The 18,342-nt window shown below is 62.9% G+C and overlaps 1 protein-coding gene across 1 annotated transcript; it reads right to left on the reverse strand.

Moving 5' to 3' along the window:
• Positions 1-7,806: 7,806 nt before the first annotated feature.
• AQP8 (aquaporin 8) lies at positions 7,807-12,553 on the reverse strand. The gene is made up of 5 exons (XM_059484737.1): positions 12,342-12,553; positions 10,485-10,611; positions 9,321-9,535; positions 8,134-8,268; positions 7,807-7,849 (listed from the first exon to the last, which is right to left on the reverse strand). Exons 1-5 carry the CDS (start codon positions 12,551-12,553, stop codon positions 7,807-7,809), a joined length of 732 nt encoding a protein of 243 aa, XP_059340720.1.
• Positions 12,554-18,342: the final 5,789 nt, after the last annotated feature.

Below are 18,342 nucleotides of genomic sequence, written 5' to 3' on the forward strand. Positions count from 1 at the left end.
CCGGCCCTTCCAGGAGCCTCATTTAAATAACAACGAGGCTCATTAACGGCGCAGGGCTGATCCCTGAACAATGATTTCTTCATTAAGCTGTGCCTGGGAGGCTTTTCCTCCCAGCCGAGGCAGCAATCCCTGCTCTCACAGCCGCTCTGCCGCTCCTCACTCACGGGTGCAGCAGGGGCAGGGATGTGCGGGGTTCTTGCTTCAAGAACCCCGTAACCCGGGTGCCTCAGGGCTGGGATGTGGAAACCCCAAGTGTTCCTGCGATGTTCCTTTGGCCTTTGGCCACCCCCGGCTTATCCGGCCTGCCCTGGGTGCTGAAATCCCCGCAGGCAGGCGCTGCACAGAGCATCGGGGCTGGCTGGGTCTGTGCCCTGGGGCACCGGGCTGTGCCCCTTCCCTGGAGCCCCAGCCCCGCTGTCCCGGGCACTGCCCAGCACGAACCGGCCCGGGATGGAGCCCCGGGCCTGGATGGAGCCCCGGCCTGGCTGTCCCGGGCATTTCCCAGCACAAACCAGCCCGGGATGGAGCCCCGGGCCTGGATGGAGCCCCGGCCTGGCTGTCCTGGGCATTTCCCAGCACAAACCAGCCCGGGATGTCGCTCAGACCCCACAGCGCCGGGTCGGGCTCGCTGTTTCTCACCGCCTTTATCTCGTGTTTTTTCCACTGCAGATTATTCCATCCTGAGGGCGAGCGGGCAGGCGGGAGCTGCGGCCGGGAGTGCCTCGGTCCTGCCTCGCTGTCCCCTGGTGTCCCCCTGGTCTCCCTCCCCAGTACCGGATCGTGTCCCTTCAGCTCCTCACCCGGAGGAAAAACTATGAAAAAATATTGCAGGCAGAGGACAGCATACCTGTCATGAATTTCCAGAAATATTTTGAAAAAAGTTTCATTAAAAAAAAAATAAGAAAATAACAGCAACAGAAATATTCTAGAAAGACTTGGGGCTTCACCAGTTTAGGACCCAAAATAACTTTGGAATGGAAAACACTCGCACGAGGCTTTCCCTGGTCTGTGCTGAAATGACTCGGGCTGGTTTTGCAGCGGTGCCTCGGCTGCGCCTGGGTTCGCTGGCCCCGAGGGCAGCCCCGGGGCAGCAGGTGGGAGGGCACGGTGTCCCCGGTGCCCTGGCGGTGTCCCCGAGGTGCCACGCTCCTGTCGCAGCGCTGTCCCCGCCCGGCCCGGTGCAGGGATGGGGACCCGGCGCTGTCCGAGAGGGAATTCTCTGCAGCAAACCCCAGCGGGTTGTTTTACTCCAGAGCCGCGAGGTTTATTTATCCCCCCCCCACTCTTGCTCATCTGTGTTTGCCAGCCAGATCGCACCGGTTGCCATCTGCAGGAAGCTGGAAATCGTTCTCTGGCTCTTCCCTCTCGGCTGCGGCTCCTGCAGCTCCTTCCTGCTCCTCGGGATCCGCAGCACCGGCACGGGCAGCGCCGGGTTAGGGTTAGGGGTGCGATCCTGCAGGGGCACAAAACCCCTTTGGGGTTTTCCGTGGTGGTGTCCGTGGGGTTTTCCCGTGATGGTGTCTGTGGGCATTTCCTTTGGCATCGGGCTGTGGCCGCCGCCTGGCTGTGCCATGCCCGGGTTGAGCCGTGCCCGAGTTGCGCCATGCCCAGGCTGTGCCGTGCCTGGTTTGTGGCGTGTCCGGGTTGTGCCATACCCGGGTTGTGCCCAGGCTGTGCTATGCCCGAGTTGCGCCATGCCCAGGCTGTGCCGTGCCTGGTTTGTGGCGTGCCCGGGTTGTGCCATACCCGGGTTGTGCCCAGGCTGTGCTATGCCCGAGTTGCGCCATGCCCAGGCTGTGCCGTGCCTGGTTTGTGGCGTGCCCGGGTTGTGCCATACCCAGACTGTGCCATGTAAGGGCTGTGCCGTGCCCAGGCTGTGCCGTGCCAGGGTTGTGCCCGGGTTGTGCCACGCCCAGGCTGTGCCGTGCCCAGATTGTGCCGTGCCCGGGTTGTGCCATACCCGGGTTGTGCCCAGGCTGTGCCATGCCTGAGCTGGGCCATGCCCAGGCTGTGCCCCGTCTCTCGGGGGTCGCGCTGGCACTGACACACGGCAGGGGCTCGGAGCCCACCCCATTCCCCGCTCTCCCTCTCTATTCTTTCTCCCAGTGAACCCCAGCTGCTCCTGCATCCCAGGACAGCCCGTGCGATGCCACCCGGGCTCCCCAGGCGTTCTCCCTGCTCCGGGAACACGGAGGGTGAATTCTCCACAATCCCAAATGTTCCTGGCTCGCATCCATCACGTCCTGGGAGCGCCTTTATTAAGGAACGCTTGGATGCTAAGGGCCATCCTGCTTTCCCCCCACCCCACCCCGTTCATTCCAGATGGAATTTCCTCCCCTGAAAGGACTCGCCGGACTGGCAGCAGGTGCTCGGGTGTAATTAAATCGCGCTGCTCTTTCCGCTGCAATGGGAGCGCTCCAGGGGATTTCCCTGCCCGTGGGGACCCCCCGTCCCTGGGATCCCCCACCCTGGGACCCCCGCCCGTGTCCGGGGTGGCTCCGGGGCAGCCGCGCTCCCTGCGCTCCGCCCGGCTCGGGATGTCGGGATGTCACCGTTCCCATGGCAACGGGAGTTCTGCAAAAAAACCGAACCAAAACAAGGAGGAAAGGAGCTGGGGGAAGAGCTCGGAACGGGAGGGGGCTGGGACAAGAGCAGCCCCGGGGGTTCGGTCCCCAGAGGCCACCCCGGCCCACGGGGACATCCCGGGGATGCTCAGGGGGCCCGGAGCACGGCGGGGACACAACGGGGACCGTGGCACCACCCACCGGCCGAGGCGGGACCCCGTCAGACCGGCAGCGCCGCCACTGCTGGGGCGGGGACAAGGGGACAGGGGGACAAGGGACAGGGGGACACGGGGACAGGGGACAGCCACCTCCCCAGCTCTCCTTTTGGAGCCCACCCCGGGGTGAGAGACCCTGGCAGCTCAGCATCCCCTGCCAACCCCCCAGGTCTCCTCGGGTCGAGCCGCGCCAGGCCGAGCCGTGCCAGGCCGGGCTCAGGGCGGGGACCCGGAGCAGAGGCAGCCCCGAGGCGCCAGCGCCGCCTCCATGCGCGGCCCGAGGGTTCCTCCATCAGCCCCGCGCTGATGTTCCCTGCACAGTGTTGATCATTTTGATGGAGCATTTGTTTTAATTTCCCAAATGAGGAAGCAATCTTGTAAATATTGTGCGGTAATTAAAGCGGCTATTTATTGTGCGGCATTCTGGCTGCTGCCAGCGCGGAACGCGAGCAGCGTTCCCCCCGAGCCCTCGCTCCTGCCGGCCCCAGGCAGCCCGGGGTGACGCGGAGCGCCCGCAGCTGCGGCCCCGCCGCTCGCTGGTGACAAACCGGGGCAGCCGGCACCTCCCGGGGCTGAGGAACAGAGCCGGCAGCGACAGCAGCACCGGCTGCCGCTGAGGATGGCCGGGCTGACCCCGGGCTGCCGCTCTCGCCGCATTTGCATGAGCGCAAACGAGTTCTCGGAGGCTTTCCCGGCTGTGGTTTCTGTCTGTTATTTCTTCTCCACAAACATTCAAAGTGGCAAAAGCCGAAAAAAAAAAACAACACTTGCAAATAAACGTCTGTGCAAATCCATTCTAAAACCCCTTTAAAATGTAAATCCTTCGGCTGAGCAGGGCTGGGCACAGGGAGCCTTCGGTGCTGGGTGTCAGCAGGGAGGAGAGGGGGTCTGCTCTCCCTGCACTGCGGGAAATTGGGGATCCGGGGGTCCCCAGGGGACAGCTCTGTGCCAGCCCCTCTCCAGGGAGCCCCAGGGGTGGCCGATGCCAGTGAGGGGAAACGAAAGATCAGTGCAGTGAGGAGGAGTGGGGTGGAATGGAGAAAGCCCCTCTTGCCACATTTCCCTCCCGGCAGCCTCGCTCCAGGGCCGTGCCCGCTCTGCCGCAGGGAGCAGAGTGGCACCGAGCGGGCACGGCCCTGGCACGGGGCTGGGAGTGTCCCCAGTGTCCCCGGGAAACACCGCTGGAGCAAAACCTGCTGGGGAGGCTCCTCAGGGCTCTGTGCACGGCCTGTGGGGCTGCTCCTGCCGGGCTTGGCTTGGGGAGCACGGCAGGAACAGCGCTGGGAACAGGGGGTGGCACAGTGATGGGGACATGGGGACAGAGCCAGGAACACGGGGCAGTGATGGGAACGCAGGGCAGTTATGGGGACACGGGGCAGTGCTGGGGATACAGGGCACTGCTGTGGGATTTGCCATGGGAGCCAGGGCCATGGCACAGTAGCGAGGGGCATGTCACGGCGCTGAGGGCCATGGCACATCCCTGGGGAGGTGGCACGGTGCCCAGGGACGCTGCCCAGCCCCGCGGGCACAGCCGGGCCGGGCAGGCAGCAGCCCATCCCCATCCCCACATCCCCATCCCCACATCCCCATCCCCACATCCCCATATCCCCATCCCCACATCCCCATATCCACATCCCCACATCCCCATATCCACATCCCCACATCCCCACATCCCCACATCCCCACATCCCCACATCCCCACACATCCCCACATCCCCATCCCCACATCCCCACACATCCCCACATGCCCATCCCCACATCCCCATCCCCACATCCCCACATCCCCACATCCCCACACATCCCCACATGCCCATCCCCACATCCCCACATCCCCACATCCCCATCCCCACATCCCCATCCCCACATCCCCACATCCCCACACATCCCCACATCCCCACATCCCCATCCCCACATCCCCACACATCCCCACATCCCCACATCCCCATCCCCACATCCCCACATCCCCACATGCCCATCCCCACATCCCCACATCCCCATCCCGCCTGCCGCGGCTGCCGCAGCTTCCCCAGCTCCATCCCCACTCCCACTCCCGCATCCCTCGCTCCCCGCTCCCACATGCAGCTGCCAGCTCACGCGCAGAGCTGGCTCCGCGCGTCATCACCGCCACCTCCGCTGTCCCCACGCAGCCCCCCGGCCCCGCCCGGCCCCGCCCGGCCCGGAGCACCCCTGGGAGCCGCCGGCACCGACACCGGGAGCTGCGGGTTCGCTCTGCAGCCGCTGCGGCTCTGCCTGATGGGAAACAGGAGCTAAAGGAGTAATTCAGCTCTTCTTTCCAGGCTGTGATTCCTCCAGCTGCAGGAATCCTTTGGAGCCGAGCAGCAGGAGAATTCCCAGATGCCCTTCTAATAGTGCCCATCCATCCTAACCCCCCAGACATGTTCTGATAGTGCCCATCCATCCCAGCCTCCCCAGCCGCGCTCCTGGCACCCCTCCCTGGGCTGCATTGCTTGGGGCTGCTGTGTTAGCGCCAGGCTTTGGGGGACACACTGCCAGAGCCCTGCAATCCTGCCAAAGGGAGGATCAGGAGGGGAAAACGCTGCGAGCCGATGCTTTCCCAGGCTGTGGGTGAAGGCGGCTGAGCAGCAGGCACAGGGAAGGGCTGCCTGTTCTTCTGCAGCACCCTGATTGTTCTCCCTGTGTTCCCAACGTGCTGGCACCGGGCACAGCTGGTGGCACCTGGGCCAGCGTGTGCGTGCTGTCTGTGCAGCCTCTGGCATTTCTCCCGAGTGCCCTGAGCTCATCCCAGATTCCACCACACAGGGGCTGAGTGTTGGTGCCTCTGCAGCCCCTCATCCCAGCAGTGAGCACGCTGTGCCTGCCCCTGGCAGCAGGATCCTGCACCCACCTATTCCTGAGCACCATCCCCACCCCTTTCCATCCCAGCAGGCACCAGAACCTGGGAAACCCCGGGCAACATCCCAACAGATCCATGTGCTGATAAAAACACGGTGCAGACCCATGTCCAGGCCTGGTGCAGATTTAATTGAATGGGAATGAGATGTATTTTATGTCCTTAAAGCACATTAAGTGCTTGGAAGTTAATTGGTATTTAATTAGCATAAATCAAGCACTTTAATAATACTCAAGGAAAAACAACGTGGTGTTACAGATGCTTTATCAGAAGTCACCCTGACAAACGAAAGATGAATGTGCCCAGCACATCAGCACACGAGGCTGTGCACGGGCTGTCCCTGTTGTCCCCCTGCTGTCCCTGTTGTCCCCCTGCTGTCCCTGCTGTCCCTGCTGTCCCTGCTGTCCCTGCTGTCCCCTGCACTCGGCACCGCAGAGCCGCCACTGCCCTGCAGGGACCTGCTGAGTCCCTGCCCTGCACCTCCGGGGAGAGGTGCCTTGAAACCGGGGTGCAGCAGGGAGATGGGGGTGGGATGGACCTCAGGTGCGGCAGGGAGCCGGGCTGCAGGATGGATTTGGGTGCAGGATGGATTTGGGGTACAGGGGCTCTGGGATGCAGCAGCGGTGCAGGATGGATTTGGGGCACAGGATGGATTTGGTGCAGGCAGTACCCGCGGTGCAGGATGGATTAGGGTGCAGGATGGATTTGGGGTGCAGGATGGATTTGGGTGCAGGATGGATTTGGGGTGCAGGATGGATTTGGGGTGCAGGCAGTACCCGCGGTGCAGGATGGATTTGGGGCACAGGATGGATTCGGTGCAGGATGGATTCGGTGCAGGATGGATTTGGGTGCAGGATGGATTTGGGGTGCAGGCAGTACCCGCGGTGCAGGATGGATTTGGGGTGCAGGATGGATTTGGGGTGCAGGCAGTACCCGCGGTGCAGGATGGATTTGGGGTGCAGGACGGATTTGGGGTGCAGGCAGTACCCGCGGTGCAGGATGGATTTGGGGTGCAGGCAGTACCCGCGGTGCAGGATGGATTTGGGGCACAGGATGGATTCGGTGCAGGATGGATTTGGGGTGCAGGACGGATTTGGGGTGCAGGACGGATTTGGGGTGCAGGCAGTACCCGCGGTGCAGGATGGATTTGGGGTGCAGGCAGTACCCGCGGTGCAGCAGGCTGCCCGGCGCAGAGCAGCCGCAGCCAAGCGCGCTTCCTGCGGGCCCGAGCATCCTCTCGAAAGGGGAAGGGGGAGCAGGGGGACCCCGTCACGCCCGGGGGGCCCAGCCCCGCTCCCACCGAGCGCTGCGCCCCAGCAGGGCGGGGACACGCTGGGGACCCCCGGCAGCCGCTCCCCACGGGCTCCCTCGGCGGAGGAAGCTGCGATTCTGCTCCGCGTTTGGTTCGGCATTTTGGGGCCGTTGCCATGCCGACCGTCCCGGTGACATCGCCGTGCCGTTTGTCTCCTTTCGGGGCCGCACCATTTTCCTCCCGGGCGAGCAGCGCCGGGTTCCGCTCACCCGGAGCTCCCGGGGCTCCTGCCCAGCCCGGGGGTGCCGCAGCCGCCCCCTCCCACCGAGCCAGGGGTGCTCCATCCCCGGCCCTCCCTCACCCCTGCAGCTCCGCAGCGCCGTCCTTCCCTAAAACCCTCTCTGTGCCAGCCCGTGCCCTGCGAGGGTCACCTCCCGGCACGGCAGAGTAGGAAACGAGCTGAAAATAGAGCGGTGACATTGGCAGCGCCCTGCCAGCCCCACGGGGACAGCTGGGAACTGCCCTGGCACTGCCAGAGCCGCCGGGGGGAGCGGGAGGAGGCGGCTGCCCAGCGGGCATAGGGCTCCTGTGCGTGCTCACCCAGCGGGCACAGGGCTCCTGTGGGTGCCCGGGCACAGCTCTGGGCGTCAGACACGGCGCAGGGGCAGTGCCAGAGCAGCCTGGGGCACCACGAGGCTGCTCCCGGTGGGGCAGTGCCATGGCAGGGCTGGCAGACCCCGTTTCTATCCTCCTCGGGAGGAACCGTGGATGGCCCAGGGGTGCCAGGGAGGTGCCAGGGGGGCAGGATGAGGGGAAGGAGCAGGGGCAGGAGGTTCCACGCTGGCTGGGCTGGGCTGGGCTGGGCTGCACCCACTGCCCACGGGCAGGGCCCTGTGCCCTCTGTCACTTGAGGAGCAGGCGGGTGGCCTGGTCACCCAGCAGGAGCCTTTGGGAGGAAAAACAGACAAAAATCTGGGGTCAGCATTGCTGCCATGGCAAGGGTACAACAGGGACAGGGGACAGCACCAGCCTGAGGCTGGACACGTGCGGGCACAGGCTGGGCCTTTGCTGCCACCCTGTCCTCATGGGAAGGAAAAGGGAAAGGAGTTCCCAGCCTTGGACACCCCTCTGGAAAAGCATCAGCTGGCAGCGCTGCCCGATGGAAGGGGCAGCAGGGGCAAAGGGAGGCTCAGGGTGCCAGGGTGGCAGTGCCATGCAGGTGCCACGTACCTCACCAGCCCCCCGACCAGCAGCGCGGCCAGCATGGGCCCCACCCAGTAGACCCAGTGGTAGTTCCAGCAGTTCGCCACCAGAGCCGGCCCGAAGGCTCGGGCTGGGTTCATGCAGGCTCCGGACACGCCGCCCCTGCAAGGGGACAAGGGGAGCGTGGTGGCTGCGCCATCCCAGCAGGACATGGGGCAGCAGCCTCCCCTTAGCGCTGGGATGGGGCAATGGGGTGGGCAGCAGCATCCCCTCGGTGCGGGATGGGGCTGTGGGGCAATGGGGTGGGCAGCATCACCACCCCCCTCCCTCCCTGGACCCTTGCCAGGGCTCAGGTGGGCACTGGGCTCTGCTCAGGGAGGCTGCTCGCCGCTCACGGCTCACACACAGGAGCAGGGCAGCAATCGCAGCTTTAGGGTAAATATTTGCCGAGGGGTTTGTGCAAACATAGCCCGGGGTGCTGCCGGAGTGGTGGGCGCTGCCTGAACCCAGCGCTCCATTAACATTTCTAATTGCGTGTGTGCTCGTTATCCTGGCACGGTGGCACCGGAGCCTGGCAGCGCTGCCAGCGGTGCGGGGACACGAGGGACACGAACCCCCCTGTTTGCTCAGGGCTTCCCAGGGCAAACACGGCCCGGCAGGCCCGGGATTGTGTTATCACCCATGGTGGGGGCTCAGGGGCTGTGCCGGCTGCGGGGACACGCGCGGGATGAGCTGGGGCTGCTCCTGCTCCAGGCTGAGCCCGGGCTGCTCCTGCCCCAGCCCATCAGCTCTCCCAGGCTGCCAGAGCGCCCACTGGGCTCATTTCATGGACTCCCCGGTCAGGGGAGGGCCCTTGGTGTGGCAGGGGTCAGGTCCGTCCCGTCTCATCCCATCCCATCCCATCCCATCCCATCCCATCCCATCCCATCCCATCCCATCCCATCCCATCCCATCCCATCCCATCCCATCCCATCCCATCCCACCCCATCCCATCCCATCCCATCCCATCCCATGGATCCCATCCCATGGATCCCATCCCATTATCCCTTTATCCCATCCCAGGTCGGGTGGGATTTGGGGTGCCCCTATGGAGGGTGCTCAGACCTGCCCCCCCTTCCACCCCACACCCAGGGTCCCTCCTGAGCCCTGCCCGGTGCCAGCAGCCCCTGGTGGGGACAGGGGACAGGGCACAGGGCACAGGGCCAGGCTCTCACCCCGCCAGGATCGCGGCGGTGACGGTGAGGCCGATGCACAGCGGGGCCAGCGGGGTGCGGGTGCTGCCGTTCACGGCTCCCATGCACACCACGAGCAGCAGGAAGGAGCTGAGCACGATCTCGGCCCCCAGCACGGCCGGGAGCTGCTCTCGGGCCGTGGGACCGCCCGGGGCTCCGCCGCTGGCGTTGCTGAAGCGCTCGCTCGGTGCCACCGCCTGCGGGAGAGCCGGCCGTGCCCAGGTTGTGCCCAGGCAGTGCCCAGGCTGTGCCCAGGCAGTGCCCGTGCCAGCAGGGGAGAGCCGGCCGTGCCCAGGTTGTGCCCAGGTTGTGCCCAGGCCGTGCCCGTGCCAGCAGGGGAGAGCCGGCCGTGCCCAGGCTGTGCCCAGGCTGTGCCCAGGCTGTGCCCAGGCTGTGCCCAGGCCGTGCCCGTGCCAGCAGGGGAGAGCCGGCCGTGCCCAGGCTGTGCCCGTGCCAGCACACGGGCTCGCCGCCTGCCGGGGCAGCGTGGGCGGCTTAAAGAGGAGCTAAACTGCGGGGGGAGAGGCAGCCCCGAGCGCCTGGCACGAACACGCCTGACCGAGGAGGCTCCAGGCACCGCTGGGCACCGGGGGTACCACTTTGGGCAAGGGGAGAGCCCCGGTGCCCGGGGGATGTGTGGGGCCACACGGTGCTGGGAACGGGCAGCACCGAACCCAAATGGACCCTGGGCACAGTGCTGGGGGAACGGGCACGGGGAAAGGGCTGGGTGGGCACGGCAGTGCTGCAGGGGCACCCCAAGTCCTCCTGTACCCCCTCAGAGGGCACAGCAAACTCTGCAGAACAGAGCCCGCAGCAGGCTGGGGAGGTCAGACCAGCCGGGCAGGGCAGGGACAGTCCCTGTGCCCCAGGGGCTCTCCTGGCTCTGTACCTTGGCCAGGCCAGCTGTGACAGGGCAGGGACAGTGTCAGGTCTGTACCTTTACCAGGCCAGCTGTGACAGGGCAGGGACAGTCCCGGCTCTGTACCTTTGCCAGGCCAGCTGTGACAGGCAGGGACAGTGTCAGGTCTGTACCTTGGCCAGGCCAGCTGTGACAGGGCAGGGACAGTGTCAGGTCTGTACCTTGGCCAGGCCAGCTGTGACAGGCAGGGACAGTCCCCCCGCCCCAGGGACACCCCCAGTCCGTACCTTTGCCAGGCCAGCCCCGATGACGCCTCCGCAGAGCTGGCACAGCCAGTAGGGGATGAGCAGGGTGACGTGCAGCCCCCCGAGCAGCCACACGGCCAGGGACACGGCGGGGTTGAAGTGGCCTCCGCTGCCGAGGGGACAGAGAGAGAGGAGCATCAGTGGGGACGCGCCCTGCTCGGGGCTCCTGCCGTGGCTGGAGCCACGGATGCTTTCCCAGTTTGCAGGAAAGCAGGATCCAGCTGTTCCCTCTCTGCAGAGCAGCAGCGGCAGCAGGGTGGGCACACAGCCCCGCCTGCAGGGCCACAGGGACAGTCTGAGGAACAGGGTTTGGGGCTGGGTCACTGTGAGCACCTCTGCCAGGGCAGCTGTGGGCAGGGGGGGGCTGGCAGAGCTGCAGGGCTGGGGCTGGCACAGCCTGGCACAGCTGCAGGAATGCAGGGCTGGGGCTGGCACAGCCTGGCACAGCTGCAGTGCTGGGGCTGGCACAGCCTGGCAGAGCTGCAGGAATGCAGGGCTGGGGCTGGCACAGCCTGGCAGGACATCCCCCATCAGAGCAGGGCTCTCAGTACCAAACCCAAATCCTTCACCTCAAAAAGCACAAGCCAGTCAGACACAGAGACCCTCTAATTAATAGTGATTACCATGAGACACGGGTTAATGAACAGGTTTCATAACTGATCAGCCTGGTAATTGCTGGTGATGAGTCAGAGAGTCTGGGATCCATCAGCACATCTGACTGCTCAGCTGGGACTGAGCCCCAGGAGAGCAGGGAGCTGGGCTGCTCGGGGCTGTGCCAGGGCTGGACAGGGCTCCCCTGGCACCACCAGGGCTGGGAGGGAGCCTGGGCACAGGGGGGACACAAACCCACCTGGGGAGCAGCCTGGATGGGGAACCCATCCCGAGCAGGGCTCCTCTCCAGCCTCCCTGGGCTCAATCCTTTCCCTGGAGGGTGGGCAGCCCTGGCACAGGTGCCCAGAGCAGCTGTGGCTGCCCCTGCATCCCTGGCAGTGCCCAAGATCAGGCTGGACAGGGCTTGGGGCAGCCTGGGACAGTGGAAGGTGTTCCTGCCCATGAGTTTGGTGGATTTAAGGTCTCTCTACTCCAAACCATTTCAGGATTCAGTGTGAACTGCAGCCCCCCGCCTGAAGCCCCCAGTGCTGCTGCCCTGGTTCCCCATGCCAGGTCTGTGCAGCAGGGCCCAGCTCAGGAGTTCCCCTGCACAAACCCCACCAGGGCTGCTCTCCCTCCCACCAGGCACTGCTGAGCTATCCCCCCATGGCTCTGGGCTGCCCCTGCCCCTGCCCCTGGCCAGGCCAGGACAGCCTGGGAGTCCCATCCCTGCAGCTGACACAGGGAAGGCAATGAAACCCCCCAGGGGCTCTCCCAGCCTCTTCCTCGGGGATAAATCCACATCTCGGCTCCACACAACAGCTTTTCAATGAGCACATTTCTCTAAACGCTGCCTTTGAGTAATTGAAATCCCCTTTTAATTTTTTTACCTGAAAATACCCAGAGGAGGAGCACAGCTGGGTCAAAATGTTTTGCTCTGACATCCTTGTGAAAGGAATCATCTCAGCTTCACAGAGAATCACAAAATCACAGAATGCCTTGGGCTGCAAGGGCCCTTAAATATCTCCTACTTCCAGCTCCCAGAGGAGAATGCTCCCGTTCCAGCCTGACCATTTTATGAAAAAGGGCTAAAAATGGAAACGCTGCCAGCCAAAGCCAGGTGAACAGCCCAAACCCACGGTGCTATTGATGCCACCAAAGATGCCACCACCGCTGCCACCACCTTCCAAGGGCCACCCAGCTCACAGGGGCTCCAAAGGGGCACCCCCCGTGCCCCGTGTCCCTTACCTGATGTCCCCCAGCACGGCCACGGTGGCAGCCAGGGCCAGCCCGTGTGCCAGGGCGGGCTGCAGCCTGCCCGTGCCCCCCGGCTCCTCCAGCACTGCCAGGCAGCCCGTGAAGATGAAGAGGGCAGTGCCCAGCAGCTCTGCCAGGCACGGCTGCACGCGGCGCTCGAAGCGGGGCAGCCGTGGGGCAGAGGGCTTGGTCTGGGCATCCATCAGCTCCCGCAGCGGGCACTCAGCACAGGAGTGCCCTGCACAGCCCAGGCACGGCTGGCACGGCTGGAGCACAGCCCAGGGCACAGCTGGAGCACAGCTGGCTCTGCAGGAGCCTCAGCAGGGACCCACCCCAGGGCTGCCCCCGAGTCTGACAGGCAGCTCTGCACGGCAGGCTCTAAATACAGATTGGATTTGCATTGCTAAGGAAAAAAAGGGGCCATAAAAGCTGCAGGGCCGGCCCCCAGGGGTATCAAAGCTCGTTATCGCTGCTTCAAGGCTGGGGGGTTTCTCCCTTGCCGGTGGTGGGGCGGTGTGAGGGGTTCTGCCAAGGGTCAGGATGGGGTTCCTGCCCTGCACGTCTGGAGTGTGGCACCTGTGCTCAGCCCTGGGGCCTGCAGGAGCCACCGGGAAACAGCCTGGGGAACAAACCCAGGGGAACAACCTGGGCTCTGCTGGAGCCCAGAATCCCAGGCTGGCTCAGGAGGGAAGGGAGCTCTGAGAAACTGCAGCTGGAACTGAGAAACTGCTGCAGCGCTCTGAGGCACTGAGGTGCTCTGAGCACCCTGTGCCACCCCCTGCCCTGGCACAGACACGTTCCACTGTCCGCAGCCATGGGGCACTGCCAGGGATCCATGGCAGCCCCAGCTGCTCTGGGCACCTGTGCCAGGCCTGGCACCTTGTGAGCGGAGAACATCAGTCAAAACTCCTGTAAAGCTCAGCCCTCATCCTGCCCAGGGTTCCAGGCTGGGGGTTCCTGTTCCTCCTGCACTGCTCTCGATAAAGATGAGGGCAGCGGTGCCAGGGGATCCAGCAGCCACTGCAAAGCTGGCATGGATCAAACACTGATTAAACATCAACATTGATTAAACCCTCCCTAAACCCTCCTCATCCCAGCGGGGATCACTGCTGGAACAGCAGATTCAGCCAGGGCAGGGGGAATGGGGCACCCCAGGTACCAGCATCTCACAGCCCACAGCTCCCAGCAGGACCAGCACGGCTTCACTGGGAGGGTTTGAGCTGGGCTGAAGGGACCCAAGGGATCCAGATGTGGCCGATTTGGGGCATTGATTGAGCGGGATCAGTGTGACCCCCACCCAGAGATGGGCACTGCCAGGGTGATGCCAGGGCAGCTCCTGGAGCAGCAGGAATTGCCCAGGATGCAGTCAGGGACCAGCCCAGCCCTGCAGGATGGGCCCTGAGCCTGGAGCGAGCTCCTGCAGCCCATGTTTGTGCTGCTGTGGGGACTGGGGTTTGCAGGAGCTCTTCTCTCCTGTCAGCAGGTAAAGAACCTCCCTGGTTTATGGTGTTGTCACAAGGCCCTGGGGATGGGAAGGAAATTTCCACTGCCTGTCCCTGTGGCCACAGTGCTGACAGGGGTCGGGCAGGAGAATCCCAGTGAGGGCCCCTCTGAATGAGCCCCCACTGACCCAGTGCCTCCAGGAGCTTCTTCCTACAGCCAAGAGCTCCTGGCATCACTCATAGACACAGCTGGCACGTGGAGGGACAGCTGGGTCTGCCTGGCCCGGGGGCCCCCATGAACCCCCAGACCTGTGGGACAGGGATTCAATCCCATCAGCTCACAGGGCACTGTGTCCCAGGCCAGCTCCCCACAGCTCCATGGAACCCATCTGTCCCATGGCTCCCTGCATGACCAGTGCTCCTTTGGGAAGAAATTGAGCTTGGGCAGAAGGAATCCAGATTTCAGTTACTTTGGGGGTGGTTATCATGAGAGATCAATGTAACACACTTCCAGATCTCAGCTGCTCCTTCCTTGCAGCTGCTCCCAGGGCACTGTGCAGGCACTGCCAGGAGCTGGGCTGTCCCAGACCCCAGACCCCAGATTCTGTATCCCAGACCCCAGACCCAGATCCCACAGCAGCAAGGGTGAGCCCCAGCAGCCCCAGGAGCCTCCCTGGCCAGCAAAGGCAGCCAGGTGGCAGATCCAGGTGCTGCTGGGTGCCCCTGGCACAGGAGGTGCCCAGGCTGGTGCCGCCGTGCCCACGCTCTGCTCCCAGCACCGTGGTGGCCTCAGAGCACGGCAAGGTCACAGCCCACAGCCAGGATTAACCCCTGTCCTTGGCTTTTAAACATTTACCACTCTGGGGAGCGGGGATGTTTGCCTGAGCCCTGCAGAGGAAATGCTCCACACTGAGGCCACAAAGGCTTCAATTCCTGCTGAGCAGGGGCCTGAGACAGCACCGAACAAAGGCACAGCCCTGAGGGAAGGGTTCCCTTTGCTGGGAGCCTCAGCACCTGCCCCGTGCCCGGAGGTGCCCCAGGATGCCAAGGGCAGAGCCCTGCCCTGAGCAGGAGATGGAATCCTCAGCACCAAGGTTTGCTCATACGGAAACTCTGCCCGTGGGAAAAGGCGTGGGGATGAGAACAGATAAATCTGTTCCTATCAGCAGACACTTATTTTTGTCCTTGTTTGGGCTTGCACCGATTTGTTAGATAAGTGACAATAGCAACTGTGTCAATTAGTACAGGAAGTGGTGGCACCAAGCAAGCCAAGGCTTCCAGAAATGGTTTTTAGGAATCACAGGGAACGTTTCCCTCACCCATCCGCCTGGGCAGGACAGCCAGAGCACCCCAGTTTTATCCACCCCCAGTGTTTCACTCCTCCCCTCATTTCACTGAGCAGATCTGCCACCTTCCCTTTGCTTTCCCAAACAAACCAAGGCACCCAAATGAGGATCCGCATAGAAAACCAGATCTGAGGGTTGGATGATCTTTTAATGTCCTTTCCAACCCAAACCGTTCTGGGATTCTAAACCCAAACCACCCAAACTGCAAAAGCTCAGGCAGGCACTAAAGGACATCACTGAGTGCTGTTAACACAGTCCCAGAACCCCAGGTTTGGGCTGGACACTGAATCCCACCTGTGCCAGGGCCTCCCCACCTCCCAGGGAAGGATCTCATCCTAAAATCCAATCTAAACCTCCTCCCTGCCAGTTTGAATTCATTCCCTTTTTCCTGTCACTCCAAGCTCTTGAAGCGCTTCGAGTGCTCTCTGTGAATCAGCCCTGGTACATTTTAAACACCAGAATTCCAGCTGGCATCCATAGAAAAGTCATTCCAAAGCATTCTGGCGCTGCACAGCGTGGTGCTGCAAGGAAAGGCCCAGCGAATGCAGCTCGGGGTCAGCTCTTTCAGAGAGCCATAAAGAACCAGAGCAACTCCTCTGACACTGCCTTATCTTGCCCGTTTATCTGAGAGTCCCCGGGATTACACAAGGGGCTGAAAGAGAACTTCAGGATGGTTTGCAGTGCACAGGTGAGGTGACCTCTGCCCCTCCCAGAGCCCTCTTGTGTAAGAGTTTTCCTCCCATCGCTGCCTCAGAGCAGATGGAAATTTCCAGGGATCCCCAGGGCGGGCTGAGCGCTGCCTGCTGCAGAGCAGGGATGGATGGATGGAGCTGTGTCAGTCCTGCAGCCCAGGCTGGTGTTTGAGCTGGCAAAATCACCTCGAGGACGATGAAGGCACCCAGGCCTTAATTCTGTATTTCACATTCTTAATTCTGGTGCTCAGCATTAAATCCACCAGGATCCCCCAGAAGGGGTGGATGCTGCTGGTCCCCCCAGCCCTGCACATCCTCCCTGCAATCACCTGGCCCCTGGCTGTCCTGGTTATTTCCATCCTCAATAACCACATTTTCCTGTGCCCAACAGCCCAGGCACCTGAAAACTGTGTAAACTCGAAATGGGAGCTGGTCACTCTGCAGAGGGGCTGAAACCCCCTGCACTGAGCCAACCACTGCTTTTCCTTCAGCTCCTAATGCTGGGCAAGCCCTGGCAGTTAAATAAATTAATTTCCTGGAAGGCAGCTTCATTTATCATCTGTGCAGAGCGAGCAGGCCATGCTCAGGGATGGACAATGTGGATGGACACAGGGGCAGGGCAGGGGCAGCACCCAGAGCAGGGATCCACAGCCAGGTGTGAGTGTGGGCAGCAGCCAGGTGTGAGTGTGGGCAGCCAGGTGTGAGTGTGAGCAGCCTGGAGTGAATGTGGGCAGCCAGGTGTGAGTGTGGGCAGCCAGGTGTGAGTGTGAGCAGCCAGGTGCGAGTGTGGGCAGCAGCCAGGTGTGAGTGTGAGCAGCCAGGTGTGAGTGTGAGCAGCCTGGAGTGAATGTGGGCAGCCAGGTGTGAGTGTGGGCAGCCAGGAGTGAATGTGGGCAGCCAGGTGTGAGTGTGAGCAGCCAGGTGTGAGTGTGGGCAGCCTGGAGTGAATGTGGGCAGCTCCTGGCTCCTGGTGAACAGTCAGGGGCAGGGAGCACTGCCTGACTGTGCCAGGGACACAGGACCAGCCTCCTCCTGAGCAAAGCTTCCCATCCCCTTTCTGGCACCCATTCTGGGAGCCCATTCTGAGCACAGCTCCTCTCCAGCCTCTCTGGTCACAATCCTTCCGTGGCACAGGGTGCCCAGAGCAGCTGTGGCTGCCCCTGGATCCCTGGCAGTGCCCAGGCCAGGCTGGATGGGGCTTGGGGCACCCTGGCACAGTGGGAGCTGTCCCTGCCATGGCACGGGTGGCACTGGGTGGGCTTTAAGGACCCCTTCCAGTCTGAAGCATTCTGTGACTCCCAGAGATGAATTTTGTTGCCCCATCAGCAGCAATGCCCCAGGAAAGGGCCAGGCTGGAGCAGGAGGCAGGGGCAGAGGCCCAGGGACGTGCAGGGGTCACACAGCCCTGGCAGCAGCAGCAGGAGGCAGAGAACTGGAGCCTCTCCTGCCTGGAAAAGCTCCTGAGCCTGCAGCTTCCCAGCAGAGCAGCACCCGCACACCCAAACAGCCCCCGGGGAGAGCTGAGGGGTTTATGGACCTGTTTGTCAGCACAGCCCTGAGCAGGGGCTGCCCGCCCTGTCCCCCCCAGCTGCCAGGGACCGAGGGTGCTCCTTGGTGCTGCTGAGCCCTGGGGCACACGGTGACCCCACTGCAGCACAGGACAGGCTCTGTGAGCTTTGGCAGCAGTGAGTGACTCCCCTTCTCCCAGCTGGGTGCTGAGGGGACAGCAGGCTCCAGCAGGGCAGGGCACCCCAGTGCCTCCCACCCCAGGGATGCTGCAGGGCTGCAAATCACACAGGCGCCCAAAATAGAGCTGAGGAGCTCCAGATCTGCCTCACGCTAGCAGAGACATTATTCCCCAACACAAAGGGATGAAATCATGACAAGAGACACAAAAGACTGATGGAGCCAGGACATCCCTGCAGTGAGCTGTGCTCCAAGCCTGTGAGATGAAAAGCAGCAGCTCAGGGGGTGTTCCCAGGGGAAGCAGCTCCAGGAACAATGTGGATGTTCCAGGGCAGGTACACCCAGCTTGGCTCCCACTCACTGAGATGCTGCAGGAGGCTCAGGGAACACGGTCCCAAAGGGGCCTGGCCAAAGCTAACTGATAGTAGAGATGGGATTTCGTGCAACTCTGAACTCCTCGCTGAATTGCAGGAAAGGGCAGGACAGGGCTGGTGCCTCTGGGCATCAGTGACTGCCCAGGAAGGTCCTGCAGGGCAGAGGGGATGTGGGGCTGTGCTGGGCTCTGGGTTCATTTTGAATCCCTGAAGGAAAGGTCATCTCACAGCATCCCAGAATGGTTTGGGCTGGAAGGAATCCTAAAGCCCACCCAGTGCCACCCCTGCCATGGCAGGGACACCTCCCACTGTCCCAGGTGCTCCAGCCCTGTCCAGCCCGGCCTGGGCACTGCCAGGGATGCAGGGGCAGCCACAGCTGTGCCAGGGCCTGCCAGCAACTGCTTTAGAAAACACTCCTGGTGAGAGGAAAAATGTCACTAAAGCAGAGAGAA

Source organism: Ammospiza nelsoni, chromosome 17 (genome assembly GCF_027579445.1).
Source record: "Ammospiza nelsoni isolate bAmmNel1 chromosome 17, bAmmNel1.pri, whole genome shotgun sequence".
In the NCBI taxonomy this organism is placed as follows: Eukaryota; Metazoa; Chordata; class Aves; order Passeriformes; family Passerellidae; genus Ammospiza; species Ammospiza nelsoni.

Excerpts from the sequence above, each read along its gene's own strand:
- AQP8 (XM_059484737.1), bottom strand. The coding sequence starts at position 12,553 with ATGGATGCCCAGACCAAGCCCTCTGCCCCACGGCTGCCCCGCTTCGAG. Across the intron at positions 9,536-10,484 it reads TCGGGGCTGGCCTGGCAAAG|GCGGTGGCACCGAGCGAGCG; the intron begins GTACGGACTGGG and ends GCTCTCCCGCAG. Across the intron at positions 7,850-8,133 it reads CTGGTCGGGGGGCTGGTGAG|GCTCCTGCTGGGTGACCAGG; the intron begins GTACGTGGCACC and ends TTCCTCCCAAAG.